The 25,659-nt window shown below is 44.3% G+C and overlaps 1 protein-coding gene across 1 annotated transcript in view; it reads left to right on the plus strand.

The window, feature by feature from the left end:
* LOC144937554 (neurobeachin-like) overlaps nucleotides 1-25,659 on the plus strand; it is a 525,952-nt gene that overhangs the window by 358,192 nt on the left and 142,101 nt on the right. Inside the window, exons 14-15 of the mRNA XM_078864832.1 lie at nucleotides 7,835-7,914; nucleotides 18,026-18,088. Of these exons, the coding sequence (XP_078720958.1) occupies nucleotides 7,835-7,914; nucleotides 18,026-18,088 (143 nt within the window). The remainder of the gene's footprint in view (nucleotides 1-7,834; nucleotides 7,915-18,025; nucleotides 18,089-25,659) is intronic.

Raw genomic sequence — 25,659 nt, forward strand, 5'->3', positions numbered from 1 at the left:
TTAAATGATATTATAAACACACTATCCTAAAAATATAGCACCATATTTTAACACTAAAGCAGTCACTGACTCGCAACAACTTGCAATCATAAGTGACAGAGTTAATTTCGGGTAAAATCAATTAAAATGGGGTATGCCGATAGCATAAAAATTATGTGATAGAGCAAATCTGAGATCAGATTTGGAATCAACACCCTGAAATTAGTCTAAAACAGCTGCAAAAGTCCAGGCCAGAATTTGTTTTTTTTGTTGACCAGTGTTATTTAAGCTCATTGTATGCACGTAAGATCATGCATCTGAAAATATGTTTAATCGATTGATATATTTTGTATTTATTGACTGTACATGCTCCCCGGAAGCTATAATTAGCTACTAAATTGGCCGCAGTGTTAAAAAAGGATGAATTCTACAATGAAACCACAACCCTGGATAGAAACATTCATTGCATCGCCAGGGAGGAAGGGGTGACGTGTTAGACATTCGGGGTAAGTACTGTTATAGAGTATTTACCTGGGCTAACAGAGAGGCGGGCAGACACGTGCTCGCGAGCATTATTGTGGACACGTGGAGCCGACGAGCAGCGTGTCTCCCTATCGGCTGAAAGAGCGCAATCCATGAATGAGTAGCTCACTCGCCGTTGGTGGAGGGGAGACGAAATGACGTCGGACGTACCTCCCGACGCAGAAAGTGAGAGGTCGGAAGGTGTGCGCAGCAGCGTATGGGAGACGTGAAGATGTGTGACGAGGGACGGGAGGAGAAAAGTGATCGGATAGAGAGAAACGAGAGGAAAATAACGGGGAAGAGAGGAGTGTTTCGGGGCGCTTTAGATGGTGGAAGTTGAAGTGAATGCACGCTGCAGAAGATAAAGCTTCTCACACCTTTTGAACTCAACCAACGTGTCGGAGTCGTTACACTGTGACCACTGCTCTCCCCGGCTGAATGCGTGCAGCCCCAAGTGTCTTGGCAATGGTTGTATACAGTACTCGGGTATCATCAGATGTTATTTCTGTGTTGTTAACAGTTTAGCACCAATGGTATACACACCCTGCGTATCGTCTGCCTTGCGGTGCCGGCAGATGTTTCGGCCAGAATTACTGGTTACATTTGCGGACCATACGCGAGGTTATCTAACTGGCCATTCACAGTCGACATTTGATCTGCCACATGCTAAATCTGCTGCAATGGCCATCCCAGCCTCGATATTCAAGGTTTTAATCTATATGCGCTATTTGCATGTAAGTGCACGCCATGTGCACAGGCCAGCTGTGGAGGCTTTTCAAGGTCTCCATGATTAACCACGACTTTGGCATTGCCAAGTCCAATTGGTTGCCGTGCGCTTGTGCTGGAAATTGCACGTCTTTATGACAGAGGTCAACCTCTGCAAAGGGCAGCCACTCGACTTTCTAATGGGGCGGTACTCGTTTTTTTTAATCAGTCGAAGAGGAACAATGGGCTGGCTTGACTCCAGATCGCTATTTGAACTCGCAACCTTACGACTGTGAAAGAGGCATGCTCGCCATATCACCACACGTGTGATTACATTTTGCGCGAATCCACAGGTGTGCAACACCGCACTCTATTAATATTTGCAAAGTGCATGCTTACCTCTGCACGGAGCGTAGAGTGAAAACCTGCTTGCAATTCTTCTCTCTCGTATCCCTGCTAGCGGGAATCTCTGCGGGGGGGTCAACAGGTCGAGATATGTAGAAGGCTCCGATGCAGGATGGGGTGCGTGTGTGGCGCAGGTGTGGATGCTCTGGGGGTCGAGGTAGTCGTGACTTATTGCTCTCCGCTGACACGGCAAGGCCACCGCCCTCCCCCACATCCCGCACTTCGACTGTGATGAAGCCAGCGGCTGAGTGAGCTGACGGGTTGATGAAGACACGGAGCAGCTGTCAGTCTGTCTGCACGTACAGACCTGTCACCATAGGGGGGTCCAGTCTCCCGGTGTCACTCCATCGTTAACTCCAAAGTCACATTCACGGAACAAACCATTCAGCCCTCAAAGCTGCAGGAAGCCGAGTAGCCACCTGTCCCAGCCACATTTGACAGGACTGCTCCTCAAAGCATGGCAGTTGAATTTTGTTTGATTTTATTTCAATGTCGATTCGTGAAATAGTCTCCACCGCACAAACGAACGTTTTTTTTTATCAGCGTTCATCTCTTATTTATGGTCCCAGGGGCAGCGGTGGAAAGTCCCGCAACCCGTACGGTGAGCAGTCAGTCTCTGTGTGGGATTACGACGTCTGTCCGTTGGCCACAGAGTGGCCGCTTATTGTACCGCAATGCTGGAGGGGATGATAAGCCGGGTTTGAAACTTCCCAATCTCCACACGGCAAGTCGCACCGCTCTGCTTCAGCACCCCTGGGCTACGCTTAATTATGGGCGTTACGTCATTACTCAGAGAGAGAAATGCATCCTGCCAGCAGCACGGATGCATCCTGGCAGGAGACTTACATGGATAAGGACGCCTTTGGGCCTTTTCCCCACTGTCTTTTCAAGGAGATCTTAACGTCCCTAAGTATGCTTGCTTCATCTGTACAGGAGTCTTACATTTGGTTCTCGTTGACACTGCATATCTTAACCTCAGCAGCTGGATATAGCTTAATTCGTACGCATACCAATTTAATATGGGGTTTCCATACAATGTTTTTTTTTTTTAATCCTGGGCTCATACCATCAAAAGCACGAGACACATGAGTGGCATTTTAACACTCGTACAGCAGGAATTTATGCTGTAGGTGCTGGCATTTTACCTAAGCAGACATCTGCTTTCAAAATATGCAATTTTTTAAAATGTTTTTTTAGCTATGTACCTTTGAGTTTTCAAGCCAAAGTAGAGCATTGTGATAGCACTCGTTTGTGTCGTCGGCCCAGATCCAGGGGTGGAAATTCGACATTCCTATGGTAGGCACCAGTCTACTCATAGGATGACTCCTGTGGATGTCTCACCAAGTGGTATTCATTTTATCGGCCTTGGAGGGCCGATGGACCAAGTCAACCCCTGACTGGGATGTGAAGTTGCAATCTTCCAAGTGTGTGAGCCAAGAGCTCAGCCAACAGCTCCGCACTGTGACTTCTTACTTACTCACAGCCTTCATTACGTAGATTCGTGAGAGATTTGAATCAACACGTTGAGTTGAGTGTGGAATCAGGTGCTGCTAAAGCCATGAACAAATATACACCACAATGTTGGTTGTTATTGTTTCACATCCTTTATAATTCCTCAAGGAAAAGTATGAATTGTGCTTAATTATACCCATTACGGTGGTTCTCCTCTATAATGTCTCATCATTGTTGCTTCCGTCTGTGTGCCATTCAAATCCTGCCTGGTCATTAATTAGGGCAGTTGCTAAATATAATTTTTCCATACCGTGGCTGTTTAAGACCTCGTTACATATTTGTAAGACGAGACGATTGTATTCCAAAGATTACGGTTAGACATTTAAAATGAGTGTACTCAATTTTAAAATTGAGAAACATAAACACGTAATAATCCTATGCTTTCAGCACAATAATTGGGATAGAAATTAATGATTTCATTTATTCCTGCATACCTTATTTTATATGTCAAATATATATGCAAGTCATTTGGGGCATTATGCAAGGAGTTTGACGATAATACGTTTTAGAGGCCTATTATATTTTCATGTGCTCGCTGTTCACTGAAATATTCAATGGTAGCAGAAGGATGCATTTTTTTCCACCGGAAAATCAAAACGTAAATAACGCTGCCAGTTCATGTTCAGATTGAGTTTGTCAACTTAACCCATCATCCTTATGCAGTTGCTAAAACAAACACCGCTTTGTGGGAAGTGTACAAGATGGCTGCTCTCCTGTGCCATGAGTTGCGGATTCACCACCAGCCACAGAACTTGATCCACCACCAGCCCACACGACTTGCCGTCCACGATGCCCGAACCTGACAAGCGCCAAACGAAATCGACGTCATTAAGGCTGATCCCCGACGCTGGAACGAACACACGTCGCTTCACCCTTTCCGCTCCCCGCACACGGAATTCATTTCCAGCAGATTTTTCACAACGAGCGAGCGGTCCGACGCACTCTGCTCAAGGCAGTTGCAGAATTATCCGCGCGGAAGAGCACTCGGGCGACGCTCGGACTTTGTCCCGACGCACCCTCTGGCATGTGTTGGCGACTCGCTGCAATGAATCCTGCGCGCCTTATAAATCGGACACGTTTTAATTTATTATCGCGAACAACAGTTGTCTCGTGGAGAGGGCTGCTTCTTGAATCAGAATATTTATTTGTACTTGAGGAATCCGATGAGCTCTTAAGCTCTTTTTCAGTATGTCCAGTAGTAAGAACGTTACAATGACAAATAGTACAAAAACATGATGGTAGTGCAAAGTATAAGAAAGGTAAACAAATCACCACTGGGTCTGGGCCACGAGTCAGTCGAGATGAGCGCACACTCGTTTACGGTCACTCGAGCAGAGAGACGCTCTTGAAGGGTGGCTTGAATGTGCTGCATTGAACGTCATTAAGTGAGAAATGTGACATTTAACACGGAAGCTTTCGCAACCAATATTATAATTCACGAAGTTTTTTTTGGGGGGTGCGATTAGTTGAGTTCAGGCCCTCTGTGTAATTTATATAACATATGAGATGTTATAAATATACACTATTTATCTATCAACTTTCATGGGTCTTTCATGGGTCTTCCATGCCTTTGATGTGGAAAGCATATGGCACTTTGTAATTAATACTTTAACATCAGTAACTGCTATGATGTCCGCTTAACCTTACACCGCATACTCTGACATCAAAATGTAATTGTTCGTTGTACTCGTACATGCAGTGCTTCCTTGACTTATTTGGTATGCAGTTCTGGCTATGTTATGACATTATTTCATGCTCTACGGAGTGACCAGCCTGAGCCAGGGAAATGTGGAATTCACCCCTCTGACTCAGGGCCACTGATGGAGATGAGTGCCTCCCAATTGCTCTCTGAGCTGGGAGACATTTTAAGAGGAATGATTTGAGGTTCCTTTGCATCACCTCACGAGGGCTGTGGATTGTTTACCTATACCTCACGCTTGAGAAGCGTCTTATCTTCTCCAGGCCAAGAAATAAATACGTGAATAAAAATTGCCACATAGAATGCTTTTCACACATGTGTAATAGAGTTCACGACTCTTGGACGCCGGAGTTGGAGGCACACGGGTTTTATTCACACAGCACGGTTCTGGCATACAACACTAGAGGGGGTGTCGGCCCCCTCACCCGGCTAGCTGGGGATACACGCGCTAGCTACTTCCTAGCCTGCCTCCTAGTCCTCCTCTAACGGGCTAGGGGAGGCTATCTGGCCCGACACTGGTAAGTCGGGCCCGGTACCCTGAGTCCCAGACCAGCGCTGACAAGAGCACCGGCTCTGGATCTCGGGACCACGCCGCTGGCTCGGTCCTGTTCGGCCCTGATAAGGACGGCGAACCAGGGGAGTCCAGGGCTCTAGCTAAGACGTCTTCAGTCTTCACTGGTTAGCTTAACAAGAACCCCGAGCCCTCCGATACATCCCCTTTTATACCCAACCCCCCGCTGAGGGGTGGGGCCCCCCCGGGGTGCCTGGCGCGGACGTCGTAGAGAGCACCTCCCCGTGCACTCACGTAGCCCCGCCCACTGTGTTTGTTTGCCATAAGCTGCCATGCATAACGGGCTCTCTCTCTAACACCCCTACACATGCTTGGCTTGAATTCAAGCGGCGTCTCTGACAGCGCATGATACAAATTTACAGCCAAAGGGTGCTATTATATTGGCTCCTGCAGTGCTGTCTGAAACGCTTTGTCCAACTGCTGCTGTTTGTCATTTACAACCAGGCCCTCCGAGTATTGCAGAGAGAGATGCTGCCGCTGGCAGGATTGAGAACATTACCTGAGCGGTGTTACATTAACACGAGTAGCAGAGGGCAGCGGTCGAGTTTGCACGCACAATGTGTGCGCTCGTTAAAGGGAACTTCGCATTCTTCATTTTTTTTGCTGGGTCCATAGAATTGGTACTAATCAGGTCTGATCCTTTGTCGAGACTGAAGGCCTGTATGGAATTTTGTAATTTCCCACTCCTTTCAACGTGGGTGAGCACTGACCCTTGTTCATTTGAACAGGCAGGTTCCTTTGCATTACTATTTTAATGCAACAATCGATCCAGCACCTGTGCATGAACTGATTTCATCACTCCATCTCCTTCTCTCGGGTGCTTTACAATCATTGGCTGCCACACTTGACCATCATCCAGCAATGCTCTAGTGATGTCTTCATGCCCAATCTAACTTATTTATTTTAAATAGTGTGGATGATGGCATTAACCCGTGGATTGTCATTCATTATTTATTCAACACAACTCAAATTAGCACGGTTGGCTATATATGGTGCGAAAGAAATTCTAAATACATACATTCATTCTGCATATAATAATAATGCCGATAAGTTTTCAACAATCGTTTTTACAAACATGAATGTTGGAGACACCGTATGGGTCCGTGAGGTAGGTGTGTGGACAGAATGCTTTCCCTGGAGCCTTGGCACTGACAGAAGGGAAACAATGATGAAGAGGCAATTTAGTGGTACAGCGCGAGAAAATCACACCACGATTAATTGGAAAACATTCTGCCAAGCAAGCAGGGACAAATGTAGTCGCGAACCTTGATGGGGATGGCGTGTAATAAATAGCGGAGAAGGGAGGCAGGGGTGCATGGGTTGGATGGATGTTGCATTATTTTTAAATGGCGTTTCCACGACAAAAATAAGGATGGCGGGGAAGTTTGTTAATAATTATGAGGACATCACAGTGTAGAAATAAATGGCGAACATATCCAAAAACCCAATGGAACCGTAATAAATCCATCGTCTATGATCATTGGACCAGGATAAATAGTTCACAGCCATTCTGTATGCAAACTAAATCGTGGTTTAGGATTCATTTCGTTATTTTGAATCCTATTTTTTTTCACCATTCTGGAATGCGTTGCTGCTCATTGCTGTTGTGCAAAGCTGCTGTGGCAATCTCGCGTGCAGTACTGCCACACCATGGAGTTAGAACACACTGTCACGCAATGCTGCTGCACCAAACCACAATGTTAGTGCACATCACCGTGGCAGTACGATACATCACACCGCACAGATACCCGACCGTGGCAAGGAACATTATGCTCTTGAAAGATGGGGTGTGATTGTGCGGAGGGGAATAATGGCGTAGGCAAAGTACTAGACTGCCAACGAACAGCGGTTGATTTCTGGCCATGTGCATTTACAAAGTAACACATTCCTGCGGAGGGAGCTGGTAGGAACGTTGGGTTGCTTGGTCAGTGGTCAGGGTCAACGGCGGCGTGGTGTATTCCGCAAATATGGCCGACTGTGAGGGTGGGCACAAGCCGTCATGAGTAGGTTAAATGTTGAGTTTTATAAGGGCACCACGGTGTGACCAGCCCCTCCCCACCCAGCCCCACCCCTCCCACCCCCCACCCAGCCCCACCCAGCCCCACCCCTCCCATTTTTGGATGCACGACGGACGGACGGACACAATAATCCCCTGTGGGCTGGTGGAACCAGGTGGTTCCTACAAGTAAAATTGTTATCTGAACAAGGCTTGGTGCTCCTGCTAAGTCAGCTCAACCTTGTTCCTGGTTTGGTGTGATTGGTATCAGCACTGGGAATTGGCTGGATGCAATGGCCCCACTTGGCCGCCTCGCATTTCACGACGGCCTCAATATGTGCTCGCGTACAAACCTTGCTCTAGCAGCGGTCTCTGACTAAAGTGGTGGATCTTTGTGTGCTATGTGTGCTATGTGTGCTATGTGTGCGATGCGTGCGATCGACAGACGGTCCTCGGCCCACCCAGAAGGAGGTGGTGTCACTCCGAGCCTTCATGCTGCTGTTCCTGAAGCAACTCATTCTCAAGGTAAGTGTAGCCCGCAATCCATTGGAGAACCCTCTTCTTCCCGTGGAACAGCTGAGCCAAATTACGTGTGCAAAGTATCCAGAATCCAATGACATTAAATCTAAAGTAGGCAGAAAATTATATCTCCACTGTTAAGCCTCAGAGCCTGATCTTGTCCAATCTCAAGAGCTAAGTGCAAGAAAATTCTGGTTGGTTAATGCAACATGGTGGGGAATACAAATGGATATCTGATGGTTGGTATAGAAATTGGCGTGGGTTTTTGAGTTGTGGCTATCATCGCTGTCATCTTTGTTGCATCTATACCAACAACCACAAAATGTGTCATAAGCTCAGCATCTTATGAACCACAACATTACATTTTATACATATAGAATTTGAAATGTTCACGTTAAAATGTATTATATATCAAATTTGGCATACATAGGTGTTTAAAGTATCATACAAATATTCAGCGACCTTGATTTATTTATAATGCCATGTGGCAAAATTATAAGATGGCAAGTTTGAATTTGACAATGTTTCGGCTCATCATCATAAAATCCATATAGGGCTATTAAAATTAGTACTATTTTGTGGGAATTCTCCTATTACTATTTGCTAGTATTTTTATTTTTTCCAGGTAAGGCCCACTGAGCTATATAGCTCTTTTTCAGAAGCAACCTGGCCACAAATAATAGCTTAACGAAGTGGCTTATCATGTATAATCTATAGCAGCCAAATACTCATGCACGATTCCAAAATGTGGAGGGAAAGACCAAAACATCCGGAGAAAAATCTACGCAACCACAGAGAGAGCATGGAAACTCCAAATATACAGCAGGCGTCAGGGTCGAGATTGAACCCATAGCCTCCTGTATACCGGGCGAGGTAGTTAACATCTCGCCACCATGGCGTCCCCAAACAATGTAATTCTTCCCACCACTGGTTCAGAGCTGTCAACAGAGCTCAGCACCGTTCATCGCGCATTTGACCAGGGGGACGCTTGACATTTGACTTTGTCCATTGTTGTGTGTGGCGATTGCATCCTGGAATGACACTTTAACGGATCTTGTCACTTACTATGATCCAACGAGATTGATTCTCGTGTTGATTCGCAGGTCTTGCTGTAAAAAAAAGGTTTGACTTGTTATTGGTTCTCACCTGGTTGTAAGCAGAGGGATTGCCTTGGAAAAATATTGCAGATCGAGACTTGGGAAGGCAAAGCAAAATCTTGACTTACCAAGATAGTTTTTGACAGTTCCAAATACACAATTACCTATTTGCACCCCTCACAATCAGACCGCGATTTCCCCCTTTGCTGAATAAGATAACCAATTTCCACTGTGGGCGAGCGTGCTAAAAAGCGTCCTGTGGCTGAGACGGCAAAATTTAAGTGCAATATTTGGAAGCATTTCACGTCTTGAGCCCTGTTCTTGGTAGCCTTTGAGCTCAGGCCCCATTCAATTTGAGCCGAACAAAAAAAAGTGTCAGGCAACGACTCAGGGGTTTGTTTGCAGGGACCGTGTAACGGTCAGCACACAAGGGGACAACGTAATTGAATGCGGATGAACTGCTACAAAATTGATCAATTGCAGGATATCTCATGAGTGTCTTCGAGGCAATGATGAAAACATAAGAGTGCACTGGTTGCAATACAGGTTCAATTGAAAGGTAGGTAAAGCAATAATCCAAAGTGCGGGGGGGGGTCTTACTGAGCAACACACATTCAAGGTGTGTGTACATCACAAGCGTATTCTGCCGTTTATGGCACAATTGAGGTGCAGTATACGAGCTTTGTCATGAGACAACCTTTATTCCAAAGCGTCTTTAGTCAACAGCACATCATATTAGATATGGGGATGGGCCCTTAAGACGGGGCCACATAAATTATTCTGAAATATCTTCGATGTAGTTATCTCTCACGTGATTTAATTGGTCACTTGATAAAAGTAAGTTCTCAAAGCTTGTATTTGCTTATACAAATTGTGCTAGCTATACACCTCTCTGCACTTAGTCTTTTTTTAGCAAATCGCACCTTTTTTTTTTAAACCTAACCAAATTCATCTTCAACATTGTCTTATAACAGAGACACACGCGGTAGTAAGTAAACAACCATATTAGGCCTTAACCTTCAGAATTGATAGAGGACAGCATACTGTAATGCAGTGCCTCTAAAACACTTGGAAATTTGAAGAGAGCTGCGGTCATAATAACAATTATGATTTGAATTCATGTTGCATCTAGATTGTACGCATCTCAAGATGCTGCACAGGGCAAGTGCGTGCACGTATACAACACGTTCAAAGTCATTGCTGAAAACAAAAAGAAAAAACACACAAATTGCGCAGATTGAGCAGTCAGTGGCGAGACACAGCGCACTGTTGTCATCTCGACCACTGCAACCTCACGCAGTCGGGGAATTTCACGGTGAGATGTAATGATCGAGGCCACAATATTTCCCATTTAAATTTCGATTTAAAGCTTTCGTGACTGCAGGAATTCATCTTCTTGGTTCTTTCGGTAAAGTCACGTAGAAGGGAAATAATGAAATAATAAAAATTAAACATAATAAAATAATATAATAAAATCTTTTTTATTATGCTTTCTTATTATTATTTTATTATTTCCCTTCTACGTGACTTTACCGAAAGAACCAAGAAGATCTCCCATTTACTCAATCAGAAGCAAAACCAGGAGGGGGAGATGATGTGGAAGGAGATGGAAGGGGAAGGGCGCATCATAGTCACGGAGTCCTGAGGGTGGAAGTGAAAGGCAGTGCACACGAGTCGTGCCACTCAGGGAATTTTATTGTTCCGCTCAACGCCAACGTGAACACTTGGAGAGCACCTTCCCTATTGTTGACGTCCATCCTTTTCTTCCCCGGTGCCCCGAGTCTTTGTCTCGCACCTCCTTATAAACGCTCTCTTCTTCTCTCCTCTCTCCCGTCAATCTGTATGTTTCTGGATTTGTATGGGGCACCACGGTGGCTAGGAGATGTTATCTCCCTCACCTGGTATGCAGCAGGGCGTGGGTTCGGTCCCGACCCTGACGCCTGCCTATTCGGAAATTTGCATGTCTCTCTCCATGGTCTTGTGGATTTTTCTCTGGGTCCTCCGGTTTTTCCCTCCACATTTAGAAACACGCGCTTAGAGTCTGCGGCTGCTATACATTTCCAGATGATAAGCCGCGTCTTTTGTGGCGAGTTGGCTTCTTAAAAAGAGCTACATAGCTCAGTGAACCCTACCTGGTAAAATAAAAAAATTTGTTTAGTTTTTCCCCCAAATCCCCTCACGCCCTTCTTGAATGATTTCTCTGGGCGTGGTCCCGTGCCCTTTTCGTGACCCCCAGACTCAAACCTGACGCGTTCTTGCAAGAACTATAATGGAGTATGCAGGGACAGAGGAGAGAAAGGAGGACTCAAGTCTACACTCAGAGAAGGGTAGAGAATCAGCAGCGTGGTTATCTTTTGGGGACATTCTGAACATCTGAGGAGTGCCCTGCTACAGTTTGGATGTCAGATTTTAGGTTTCACCAAACAGTTTTAGATGCATCTTCTTGGTTCTTTCGGTAAAGTCACGTAGAATGGTAATAATGAAATAAAACATCATAAAATTATTCTCACGACGTTTCGGCCACAACGCAAGCAGCCGTCCTCAGGTGAAGACCAGGTCTGTCGGGGAGACAGCGTCGTGAGAATTATTTTATTATTTCCATTCTACGTGACTTTACCGAAAGAACCAAGAAGATGAATCCCTGCAGTCACGAAAGCTTTAAATCGAAAGTTTTAGATGCCATTAGTTATTGTGTAGCAAATTAAACCTAAAAGTGTAGAACATAGATAGGTAACGTTATTTTAATCCAAACTTACATCTCTCACTCTTTATATACAGTATAGTATCAACTTCGCTACATCATCATGGCTCTGAAAGCCAGGTTTGCAAAATGCATTTGTGCAGTGTCCCATTGTGGCCATTGTTCACAGTCAATGCTTTGGCATGAATACTTCAAACTGGAGCTGCCATCTGAGGATTTATTTAGACATTCCTTACAGGCTAAGTTGTGAACCCAGGGCTTCTGAAGTGCCAGCTGAGTTGGCTGTGATTCATTACATTTAGCCCACAGCTGCCTGGAAAAGTGAGCGCGCCGTTTGATTTCCCTGCATTGACATGTAAGCTTACCTAAATTGGTGAAATTTGGCCAGGGAGCGATTTTTAGGAATAAGTAAATGCTTCCTTAACATAATTAAAAAAAATACCTACTCTGTACTCATTATAGATGTTGTTACAATGGATTTTTATATATCGTTATCTTCTTGTTTGATATTTGTTGATTGTAGCTTCTTGAAATGCAATGACGAATGCACACCATGATTATTTTTTTTTATCTAGCTTTACTACCCGGCTTCGCCCCAGACTTGGATTCTTGTGTTGGATTAATACACGGCCTACGCAGAGGGTGGGGAGGGGGTGCGTGACGTCAGCGGGCACACTGTGTGACGTCAGCGGGCACACTGCGTGACGCTGCCGCATGCGGGTGACATCACAGATGTGAGCGGTGACATCACAGACATCACAGATGTGATGTCACCGCTCACTTGCCGTGCAAAATATATCCATTATTGCGCCTCCCCCCCTCCCCAAAATACAAAAGTCTATTTTGATACGTTTTGCATTGTGTACAGTCTGGAAGCTGTCCACATGCCAAATTTCAAGTTTGTTGCATGTTGGGAAGTGTGCTAAACATTTCGAACAGACACACATTCACAAATTTACCTTTTTATATATATATAGATATCCAACCCTCATTTCCCTCCTTGCATAGGTGATGCTCTGGCTCGTGCACTTTGCCTCATATTCTGGAAGTTGGCACTTTAAATCCCGGTTTGGGGTTGCCTTAGCCCATCATCCTTCTGAGATCGATAAAGTGAGTACAGTAAAGCCTTTTGAATCCATGTACGGTGAGGCTCCTCCCCCCCTTAACAAAAAATCAACGGCACAAGCGGCGTGGGTGCACTCATGAAGCTGCTCGCAGGCGAATGCGGCATCTTGTCACCACTTTGCGCTACGGTGGCAAGATGTTAACTACCTCGCCCGGTATGCAGGATGTGTAGTGGGTTCGATCCCGCCTGTATATTTAGAGTTTGCATGTTCTTAATTCTAGATTTGAAGCTTTCGTGACTGCAAGGAATCATATTCTTAGGTTTTTTCGTAAAGTCACGTAGGTAAAGCATCAAAATTAATGAAAATAAAATAAAATAAAAACAAAAATCACGACGTTTCGGAGGCAACACAAGTCTCCGTCATCAGGTGGGACCGTCACAGCCAGATTAGCTGCATCAAGTGAGGCAATGATTCAAGATGTAATCCCTTAAAAGCGAGTTGAGGGGGGAGGAGAGGGAGGGGGGAGCTCATCAGAATATGGTAGCCAATGAATGGAACGTATCGGGAGGGAGGGGGGGCGGGGCCAAAAGGGTGGGCGACGGCGTGGAAGCGATTGTGTGCAAGCGACAAACTACTGCACACGCCAACACAATGGACAGAGAGGGGGAGGGGAGGTCTGATACACATGATAGACAAAATAACGAAAATGCCCATGTTTATACCAATGCTGGCTGAACAATGAAGAGAGTACTGTTAAAAAATAACTGGGGATGTTAACACTCGGTAAAGTAAAGTAAAATAGTGCCTGTCTGATAAGATGGTCCAAAAAATTGTAATTAAGTCTTTTTTGCGTGGTTGATAACATCTTTCCAATGATTACTAAGTTTGTACCCATCATCACGGTTGAAATTATGTCTGTTTTTATATTTGTATGGCTTCGTGTACAAACCTTTGCAGAGAACCTTGGTCTCGGAAAAGACAATTTCATGAGAGCCCACCGAGTTGTAGCAATGATCGGCAACGGCAGAAGAATCAGTTCTGCCGTGTTTCAGATCTGACTTGTGCTCGCGGACACGATCAGAAACATGACGTTTCGTTTCTCCAATGTAGCAATCACCACAAATGCAAACTCAATTTGTAGACTCCAGGATACTGTAATTCAGGAACGACATCCTTCACAGATGGAATCAGATCACGGATTTTATGCACTGTACTGAATCGGACTTGGATCTTATGTTTGTTTAGAATTTTGGAGATCTTTTTGGTCACGCCAGCTATGTATGGTAACGTGATGGTTTTGGTCGGAGTTTCATGTGGCTGTTTCTGTGTGGTGGGAGAGACAGCATGGCGGATAGTACGGTCAGAGTATCCGTTCATCCTGAGGGTGAATTAAGACATGTACATCGGGCCCTCAGGATGAACGGATACTCTGACCGTACTATCCGCCAAGCCACTTCATTGAGCTGTCATTTCTGGTCAGGTCGCTTCTGACGAAGAGCTATATAGCGCAGTGGGCCTTACCTGGTAAAATATTCATAGTTTAGTTTGGCATGCGGCGCCCAAGGGCACGTGTCCGTTGAGTGCCCCAGTCTATCACATGGCCTGCTATTGGTGACCTTGCGTCCTCTCGTTTATAAATGTGTTTAAGGTTTTAACGAGATATATTTCTTTATCATTGCACTCAATTTATTGCGACAATCAATATTCCGAAAACGAGAGAGTGAACCTCAGAATTCTCACTCTGGTGTTTGTTAGAGACTAAATTTAAGCCATGGTGATGTTTGCACTGATGGTAAATTGTAAATATTTACTTAATATTAATTGCATGTTTATGCAATTTAAGTGGTAAGTGATAATTACATTTAATTAAAACGTAAATTTGCTGAAAATAATTTTCAACACGCTGGAAAACCACATTACTGGAAAGGCTGATCCCCCCCCCCCTGCCATTATTAATTCATGACGACATTGTGAGTGGTCGTCACAGGTTACCCTTGACTAGAGGCTCGCGCTAGCCAGAGGAACGTGAAAAGCTCACCACCGGTTAAGGGCTGCCAACAAAGATGTGCACCAACCCACTCTGGCTTGAGAACGGAGAGGCTTCTTCACTTGAACATCTCTTTCGCTGCCTCTCATTTTCCCACCACGTGCAGGCATTCTTTTTTTCTATCAACAGCGGCAGGCAATTTCTGTCTTAGTACAAACTATACACTGATACATCCCATGCCATAGAGGGCACCTGCTAAGTCAGATATCAGAGGATGCTCCCCTGCTAAATCAGATGCCGTAGAGTGGAACAGCAAGAAGCCACACTGCATGATGCAGTACGCGTAGCCTTTGATTAAATTGCAAGAAACCATAGCAGTGGCATGGTGCAGCTTAAAGGCTCTTGTTGCTTCATGGACACGATAAGCTCAGTTGTCTATGTACGGTGCAAAAGAAGTTCAACATACATACATGCATACGTGTCTGTTAAATGGCGAGTGCAGGCATTGTGTGGGTTACCCGTGTATGATCTCTGCTTTTCTGGATGTTCCTCCGGCATTTCAATCTGCACTCTAGACCTGTGGATAACTTCATTCTCTTCCACTGCATTGCTCAGACTCGCGAGTATGCATGAGATGTGCCACTCTTCGTGCGTTATGAAAATTACTGCCAGCTGGATAGCTCCTGAAAATAACAAAGTTCAGCGGATGCATTGGTTGTTTGTCTGGAATATGTTGTTTTTTTTCCCCATGGTGAATGGCTTGGACAAGATTGACATTTAAGAAGTGAACTCTGCCATGGAAGGGGAAGCAATTTTTGGGGAGAGTTTAATTGCGAGCTCATGCATGCGTGTGCATTTGTCAGCATGGGTGGGCATTACAAGGCAGTGTTATGTACGCTTTCTGCACGCTGTCTCCAGCTTTCTTCTGTAAATCTTAATAATACTTCTCAAAATAATAAGTTACGATCACTCTTTTGCGAACTAGCATATAACTGAGGATTGCATTATTATATTTGATTTAGTGTTATGATTCAACACCATGCATTTTCAAAACAACACAATCAGCCAACACAATCAGTACGGTTGGCTACGTAGAGTGCGAAATAAGTTCAACATACATACAGTATAACATATTCCTTTAATATCAACTCCTTATAATATATAGTTTATGTGATGTTCAAAAAGCGAATTATATAACTTCATGACCACTCAGCAGTCTTGCCATAACTAATTCGCTTATTTGGCAGTATTGGTTGACTTCTGTCGGCTGCAAGACAGTAGTGTACAAGGTTAAATACACGTTTCATCGGAAGCGTCACAAATTATTGGCGCATGTGAAAGCAACTGTAATCGTTGGCGAACTGCGCTATGAACTCATCCACCCCGTGGCCTGGGTTCGATTCCTGGCCCTGCACGTGGAATTTGAACCTGCCCCGAGTCTCCCACTCTGTCATTTAAGCCTCAAATGACGAGCTGCAAATGGTGCTTTGTAAACATTAGCAGTGGAGAGACAAAGATGGCCGGTTGTGGTTCTGACCACAGCACGCCCTTGTCCGTCGTGCTGTCCCTTTGGAAGGTGCTCACTCGCAGGACGTTTGCAGCTGTGGTCTATAATGATTAACACGGATTTTGTGGTCTTCTGTTGTTGCCCATTTATGAACTTCTGTCGGGCTTTAGCACAATGTCAAATTACTGAGCCAACAACTCTTGACATCCAGTGACCTCATTAAAATCCAGAAATAAGTTTTAGGATATAAAGTTTGACTGTTTATTAATGATGTAATCAAAATGTAATTTTATTCCTGTAAAAAATAACTTAGCCTTTATTTTTTATTATAAATAATAACCCAGCATAACATTTCTTTTTTTTTCATTTTAGAGATACCTATGCTGAAATAGTCCACTGAAATGCAAACATTTCTTTTGCAGGGATGTCCAGCCCCCATTTACAGAAGAAGACTTAAGTTTATGAGAAATAGCCAGGTAGGGGGTATTTTGTTGCAGTGAGAAAAACAAAGACTTGTAATATAATTTGTGAACAAAAAACCGGGGCCATCATTTTCTGCTACGGAAGAGCGCCGCTGCAGGATCTTTCATATCCATTATATCGAGTAAAGAGATCTAAAGCTTCACAGAACTCAGAACACGTCAACATTTCTTACAGTGCAGTATTATCTTTATTGTCTCTTAATTTTAGGCTATTAGCTTAAGGGAAAACAGTACTGCCAGTCCACGCACTGGGCAATCAAACACCACTTCAGTGCAAAACAAAACATTTCCCCCTGATAGCCACAGTCATCACCAGGGCCCCAAAGAAGCTTAACGTCCACAGTGTTAAATAAATAAAACTTCCAAGATCACATTATTGCAGACACATTATTTGAGGCGATGCTGCTTCGTTAGCAGTGGTACAACAGGCACAGTTCACAAAAAAAATAATGTCAACACATTCGGCAATAACTCTTCTTGGCCTTAAAATAAAAAAACAGGTGACGTTTCAGTGACGTTTCGGTCCCATTTTGGGCAATGGTTCTTTTTCAGAGCACATTCAGTCACGTTATTGCAGACAAATATGTTTCAATGTCACTCTAACGCAGTAGTAATATTTCATTCTAGTTTGTGTGTTCGTTGTGTTTATAGTTTTACTGAAAATTAGCTTCCTTAACAGAGTATGGAAGAGCATGTGTAAGTGATGCGAGCAAGTTAAAAGGTTTAGCAGAAGTGGTTGAATCAATCGGAATTCTGAAATCAGATCTGATTGTTTCAGGCTGGTCACAAATGGCCACTGAAAATAACCAAAATAAACTTCCATCATATTAAACGTGCCCTGTCACTTAATTTCGCAAATTTCAGCTGTAAAGTGAAAAAACATTTTTTTTTTATTGCAATGCAACACACATTTTTGTGGTGCACATCAATAGGTGTCAACCATTGTGGATAAAAAGCCTACTCACGCGAATTTCGAAGTCGTTCTCTCATGTCATTTTCTGGAGGCCTGTTGTACGGCACGTGCAGTTTGACGCAGGGATTCTGAACGTAAAATATCCCTGTCTCGTGATAAAACGCACCAACGGGATGTGATCAGCGGAGCAAAGAGACGTTTCGCTCGTCACATCGAAATGCAGCGTGCTTGTGCGCACACCGGCTCGGCCGGGCATGCAAAAGAGGACAGAGAAAAATGCTTTTGCGAGGAGCGTAACGTGCGTGCGTGCACGCGCGCGTCCGAGGATTCACGTGTGTGTGTGTGTATTGTCTGCGTGCGCAGGATCGGGGAGTCAAGGACGACGAACTACAAAGCATTCTCAACTACCTGCTCACCATGCACGAGGTGCCATGAGCCCCATGACCCCTCACCCCCGCTCCGGTCCCTGCCGTCCCTTCTCTGCACGCACTCGCAGATTTCCACCGTTGCCACGGAGGGATGTTGACTCCTAATTTTGTGTTCTTTTTTTTTCTTTGTCTGGACCCCTCAACTTTCTTGTGCCAAAAACAGACAAGCAGAAAGAGCTGCAAGGTTGGTTGCATCTAGCATCAAACAGTATATGTTCGCTCTGATATCTCGAATAACAATGTAAGGGGACGTATTAAGAGACATGACGGGAAGCATCAGTTTGCGATATGCTATATATGTGTATGTGTGTATGCGTGAATTGTGTGTACGCATGCACACAGGCACATATATGCAATCCATTCTGGTTTCTACCTAGAAACTGTGTTTACCACTACATGTTTTACATGTGTATTCCACTTTAGCCTTTTGCCTGATTGGCAATTTAGCAAGACTAGCAAAATAGTTTTGATTTTGTCCATTCTTATCACTTTGTGGGAAGTCAACCATGGCTGTTTTTTTCACAGATTGGCCATAGTCATGTGGAATTTCCACCACTAACTTAGAAGCAGTATTAGTCAAGAGCACAACCCCATGCACATTGGAGCAGGAAGATATACGACGATTAAAATAATAGCAAAAACGAAAATGCGATGCAACTATGCATGATAACATTTTTACACAGCCTAATGGGCAGATCCATCTGATGAGCCGGTCATGTTCGAAGACGCTATGCAGATCTGCTTCTGAGTTTGCGAGTAAAGTCACGGTTAACTTCTGCCCTTGACTGATGGCACGGATAGAAAATTCTGCTCTCTTGGCTTTCAAATCTGTAAATGACGGGAGAAAAACCCATCATAGAAAACTAGCGCAAGCCCGGCAAACCGGCTGGCTTTTCAAGGAAACGCCATGAAAGTTGATAGTCTAAGGCCCGCGGTTATTATTTCACAGAGATTGAAGCATCCCGAAAATGATTGCACTGGTATTTGATATGGCATCTCTATCTCAGTGGGAACTAACTGCAACAGTGTGAATAGCATACATTGTGAAAAAAGTTTTAAGCTACAGATAGCTTTTCTAAGAACTGGGTCAAGGCAGATTAGCCATACATCAGAAGCATTGCTAACCCTAATTCCTGAATCTTTGCTTTTCCTGCACTCCATTCCATGTGACATAATTTTAAATAAATACGGATGTATTGCCTTTGGCAGCTGACCAAGATATGTTGTCGAGTGCATAAAATGGTCATATAAATGTGTTGGACCCGAATGTGTGGCATTGAAAAGCTCATAGTCCTCTTTTATTGTAACCCTATGGTGAAAGTAGCAGTAAAGGTGGCACTAATTTCATCCACCCAGGATAAATGATAAGATGCCGCCTGCCCTGACCACAGTTTGAATTTACAATCTTCCGATTTAGAGCTGAGCTCTCTTAACCACGGAGTTACCCAGCCAAATGAAGTAAAATTATATCATAATGACAAAAAAAATACAAACTAATAATTAATATAAGAGGGGGGGGGCACATTCATTTGTGTGAATGTGACATCATGGGTGATGACTTTTTCTACTAGACAGTCGCTCCTAAGTGCATGCAATCGTCTCAAATTGCTGTTTGAACTAAAGTTTGGTCAGACTCTATTCTGGGAGTCGTGAGTGACCACAGATACCCACTGACCAGTTAGAGCTGTGTACGTTTCCCTGTTAAAGATGGCTGGCCAGCATGGTGGCGAGTTGGCTGATGGGATTTGCAATTCCCACGTGGTGGTGTCCTCGGGACCCGTTTGCCACGAGTGTTGGTGTACTCTGCCCAAGGCTTACACTGCAACAACCTTGACTGGGATTGCTCGTGCCTCTGTGTGATACGTTTATGTTTAATGCACACATTATAGCCCTCCGATGTGCTTTTGGGTCGTACCGGGTGTCGTCAGCGTGCTGTTTGAAGTTTCATTCTGCGTGCTGGGAGCTTCATTAGGAACTAATTTGGGTGTGTATTCCACTCCTTAATTGAGCGTTCGGTATTCAGCGCTTGAAGGTGCTTCCAGAACGTGATGCGAAATGTTATACATCGTTGCAGACGACGCGTAGTACAACCTTAAAGCACATCAGAGAGGTACACAACGCAGCCACAACATCTACACATTGGTCACACAAGATGTATTCACGTATATAAAATATTACAGTATATTTACCAAGAGAAGTTTTTTTTCTGGGTTTTGACAACTTCTGCAAAAGCAAAATGAAACTGGAATGCCCCGAGGGAGACCCCCGCACACATTCTCGAAAAGGTTTCTCAAACTCTGTGCACACCGTGAATTTAACACCTGCTTGATATCCCTCGAATTTTACCTCGCTGGATATGCATGTAAAACATGGACACACACCACCACGAGTCAGTGTGGACAACTTGAAAGGCGACTTTCCCACAGATTGGCAGCAAGTCAATAAACCATTGGCCTCGGTGGATTGGTGCACTGCTCGGCGCTTGTAAACTGCCAGTCACGTGACGACAATGACAGGCTCTGTCAGACAGTGGGATCGACAGCGTTGTGATACTCCCATACTGGCATTCTACTGAGCAGTCTAGTGGCACCACGATGGCGAGGTGTTAACTACCTCGCCTGATATACAGGAGGTCGTGGGTCCGATCCTGACCCTGACGCCTGCTGTATATTTGGATTTTGCATGTTTCTCTCGCCGTGGTCATGTGGATTTTTCTCCAGGTCCTCAGGTTTTTCCCTCCACATTTAGAGTGTTTGGCCGCTTAAAATTTCCACGTGATAAGCAACTTTGCTGAACTATCATTTGTGGCCAAAAAGAGCTATATAGCTCAGTGGGCCTTACCTGGTAAAATAAAAATATTTAGTTTATAGTTTCAGTTCACTTTAAGAAAGAGGGGTCCTCTCTATGGTCGCTCACAGCACGCAGCAGTCACATGCATCGGTGCTCGTGTATTAACAGGGAGAGGTTAATGAATGGGACAGCCATAGAAAATAGGTCTCTTCCATTGTGGGATGAATTTAAAGTGACTATAACTGCCTTGTTGAGGTTGTTTATGGTGTAAACAAATATGGCAATGACTGTTATTGCCCTATTATCATCTCCCAATGTGCACTTTCCAATATTAGTGGACATAGAAATTAATTTTTCCTTCATATATCTGCATGTGGCCATAGCCTCAGGCAGCCATATGTGCTTCAGTACTACACCATGTCTCTCCAATGATGCCTAAACTGCATAAGATACTTATAGGTTAATGACTCAGAAAATGGAATGCATAGTTTTTTCCAATGCTCCCATGCCTGGGCCCATGGTATAAAAAATACAGGCGTTCTCTGTTTCGCAATGTCGACTGTTAAGCCACCTGCTGTTGACAAATGCAATTTTAAGAGTGAAACACGAAATGAGAATGGTGATGTGGCCATCGTCACATCTCAGTGCTCATGTCTCACTCTGAACCTGTCTGGGCCTACCCTAGGTTAACTCAGCCTTAACCGTTTAACTTGGGCAGTGTGCATTTAGGAGGTATGGATTGGTGGGTCGTCACAGGATGGGGGTTGGTGTTGCAGTCGCAGTGTTCACATCACCATCACTAACGTCTTCAGTCATAACCATCATTGTAATTTTTTGTCTCAAGCATCCTAACGTCTTCGCTACCTTCGCTAGACATATATGCATACTGAAATTAAGATCAAATTGGGAGCAAAAGGCGTAACTTATTGTTAGTTTAAAAATACATGAGCACCAGAGCTTCTGTAATTATCCAATGCAAAAAAAAGGTCCGTAATCTTCTTTAACCACAGTGCAGAGGGCCTTTACTTCCTCCACAGGCTGCCGCATAATTAGCAGTTGAGTGTCAGTGGGACACTGATGATACAGGCCATTTGGCTCCTTCCTAGCTGTTGACTTGAAACCTGCAGCTGCGTGGCACAGTTGCTTATTTAACCCGCTGTTAATGAACGGCGTTCAGGGTGTGTGGAGATACAATTACAGGAGCCACCTCTCTGTTGATATATCCTGCAGGTCTCTACGTCTCAGAGAAGCTGCCATAATTTGTCTAAGACCCGTTGTTGCCTATTTATTGACACCAGCGGGAGGCTGTCTACGTTAAGATGGGACTTTTGATCTCCCGCTGGGGCAAGAAAGTGATTCGTTTTGTGCGTTTTTGCTATTTCACGAGGATAGTATAGTGCAGGGAGCTCTTTCTCGAGGAATTTTCTCACTCTGATTTAAAAGCGTTTTGTTTGACGGTTGCAAAGATGCTACAGGTCTGAGGTGGATGTCAAGAGCCCCAACTCTTTGGATAAAAATGATAATTCAAAAAGATGAAAGTGAGCGATTGTGACAATAACCTCTGTTGAGTCCTTAAACAAGAAATCACATTTTGGGTACAGAAGCAAAATAATAGCCGCATTAAAGTACATTTTGCAAGGATGAATATATTCCACTTGCAAATAAACAACTCTAAACGTTTCCCCTATCGCGTTGCGAGGGGTTAACAGTAACAACAGGGATGGGCACTCTTGCCTGACGCCCAGAAAGGGTTTGATGGAGAGGCTCCAGATGTCTTGGAAAGGCTTATTCTTGCCCTCAAATGCCAGGAAAACATTTTGCCAAGCCGTCTGTTAGCTGAAGGGTTCTCGGCTTTTCGCAGGTGCAGAGGATACTGGCAGTTATTTTCCATTCTATTTCGTAAATACACTTTTGTGTTTTGATGTCAAGATTGGAGCTTAGTTAATTTCAGTGATGATGTAAAATATTTCTTGTGAATCTGTAAAGTGATCATGCATATGTGTGTGTATATATAAATCAGTTGCGAGCAGTAGTATTAACGGTTAGCGCGCTGCGCTACGAACCCGACGACCCGGGTTCAATTCCCGCTCACGGCCAACACCAGTGACGATTATTTAAACCGGTCCTGGGCCTCCCCTAGGTCGACTTAGCCTCAAATGAGTACCTGATGCGGTGTGTAAGCATCGCCACTTGGGGAGACAAAGGTGGTCGGGCGTGGTACTGGCCACCCACTCCCTAGTGTACCATTCCGGCCTTCATAGGTGCTCGCTAACAGCACTTGCCCCAGCAGTATGTTCAGGCTGTACGGGGGGGGGGTCTTTATCTTTGTATATATATGTCTGAGAATGTCAGGCACGTAGTTGCTTTTTATTTTGGGGGGGTGGGGGGGGGCTAAGTAGTCGTGGGAAACCGGGTTGAGGAGCCAAGGGGACCCATGAAGGCTGTGTCTTGAGCAGGGTTCTAGCAAAGGCTTGATCTCCCTTTGATAATTAGTTACCCCTCCTCTGACTCTCTCCCGCCTCATGCTCCTCTGCTCCTCGTGCGTGTATTTAATGGACCGTGACCCTCGTTCATCATTTTACTTTTTGCAAAGTGGCACTTGTTTGATCAACCCACGAGAACGGCCGATTCAACCTATGACCAGAATTTGGACAGAAACCTTCAGATAATAGCAAAGCACGCTGTCACGCCACCGCCTCGTCATTGTAAATCAGAATCAGAAAATGTATGTAGACTGGAGGAATCCGATGAGCTATTAAGCTCTTTTTTCACAGATGTCCAGTTGGGGCGGGTAAGAACGTTACAACACCGAGCAACACAAACACACGATAGCAGTGCAAAGTACAAGAAAGATAAACAAATCACTCAAACACAAACAAATGACACTAAACCATCCCCATCATACCAGGCAAAGCTCACTGAGGTATTAACTTACTTTTCAGAAGCGACCTGGCCACAAATGATAGCTTAACATAGTGGCCCATCATGTGGAAATTTATAAAACAGCCGGGGCAAAGACACAAACATTCACTGCATTGCACACGAATTGCATCTTCATTGTTACATCGCTATCATGCTTTATGAGATGTTCATTCGCCTCCTGTGACCTCGGTTAAGCCAACCACAGTGTCTGCATGCTGCTCAAGCTTTCACAGCCCCATTCCATCCTCACAAATCTTCCTCTCCTTGAAGCAAATTAATTAATTTACACAGTAACACGTGTGTGTATATAAAAATGTTTAAAAGACTGTTTTTACCAATACTTTGGAAAGAGCAGTGGGTAGTCAACTCATCCCGTCATTATTCCAGGGTCAACAGAATTAGTATCACTTGGTGGAAAGTCATCAGTGGCTTTGCTGTGGAGAAACTGGTCCTTATTCGTGTTGCAGAAGATGATATCCTCCCAATGGATCTCAAAACTATGGACCACACAGTGAACCACTGCAGTCTGCGCACCTTCACCGGAGGAGGAGGTCTAGCAAAACTACACTGAGTCTTTGCTGAAGCCCTCTCGTCGTGGCTAGTGGACCTCGACATTGGCTGGCATTTAGATCCTCGAATGTATTGCCATACGCTCGAATAGAAACCTCCCCATGCATGGTTGAGCGGTGAGACACTGATTTGATTTGACATTGTTTTCAGCCCTGCAGTTCAGGTAAAGCTCACCGATCGAAATGGGTGGCAAGTTGGGAGAGCAGATTTCAATTCTATAATTCTGATATCGATAAAAATAGAAATGCCTCCACTTATTTTACGTGGGCTTATTTGTAAACACTTTCTTTTTTTACTCGTGTTGCCCTTTTATCAAAATAAAACATATTTGTGGATCACCAAAACAAGGTCCATGTTTGCACTGATCACTGTGTAACAAAAAAAATCATTTTGTTCCTGGGTAGTAAGTGTTATTATCTAATTGCTTATGCCTCAAAAGTACAGAACATCGCTATTATTCCCCATAAACTTTGCTTTTGTGACCAGGACAGTGATATTTTGAAATGTACCTATTTTCAACCAGGTAGACTGTTGACTGTTGTGTTAGCTGACTCTCTTTGTTGTATTGCATTACATGTCTAAGTTTACTAGGTTTGTTTTCTCATTCTGTAATACAACAACCTGAGATCTCCCTGTGCATCTTTACCCATCATCTACAGCCTATTCTTAGCTACTCCTTCACCTCCTGCCCCCGAGGAAATAAGCTCCTGCACTCTGTTTGAATTAAGCGTGTTCTGTATGGAACCGGCAGTGCTCCTTCCTCCACTCTGCCATCACTTTCACAGAGAATCGCTTCAACTGTTTGCTTACTAAGAATGAATGTCTAGCAACAGACGGGGGATGTGTTGTAGTGCCCGCTAGGAAAGTGATGATGCATCGATGGCATCAACAGCAATATGTATTATTCAATTTCGCGTTGCATGCGTTGAATTGTGCATAGAAGAATTGCTTATTTTTCTATTTGTGTGTATTGTATGTAATAGGGTCATGTGAGATCTGCAGCCACTAGAAACACATTTTCCACGTAGATTTTTTTACAGAATTGTGATGATTCATTCCACCGCAGGGGGCACGGGGTAGGTAGGGGGGGTACGAGTGTACATCCCTATATCTATCGTATCATAGAATTCCAGGCACTCATGCAAACAGGTTTCCCATCCTGTACTCTCTGATGATGAAATATTTACACCTGTAGTTCACACTGTAGAGGATTCAGGCATTGCTTCACAACTTACCAGTGCTGGAAATTGGAAGAAAATACTGGGGGAACTCATAAATGATCCCCCC

This window comes from Lampetra fluviatilis, chromosome 19 (assembly GCF_964198595.1).
Source record: "Lampetra fluviatilis chromosome 19, kcLamFluv1.1, whole genome shotgun sequence".
NCBI classification, from domain to species: domain Eukaryota; kingdom Metazoa; phylum Chordata; class Hyperoartia; order Petromyzontiformes; family Petromyzontidae; genus Lampetra; species Lampetra fluviatilis.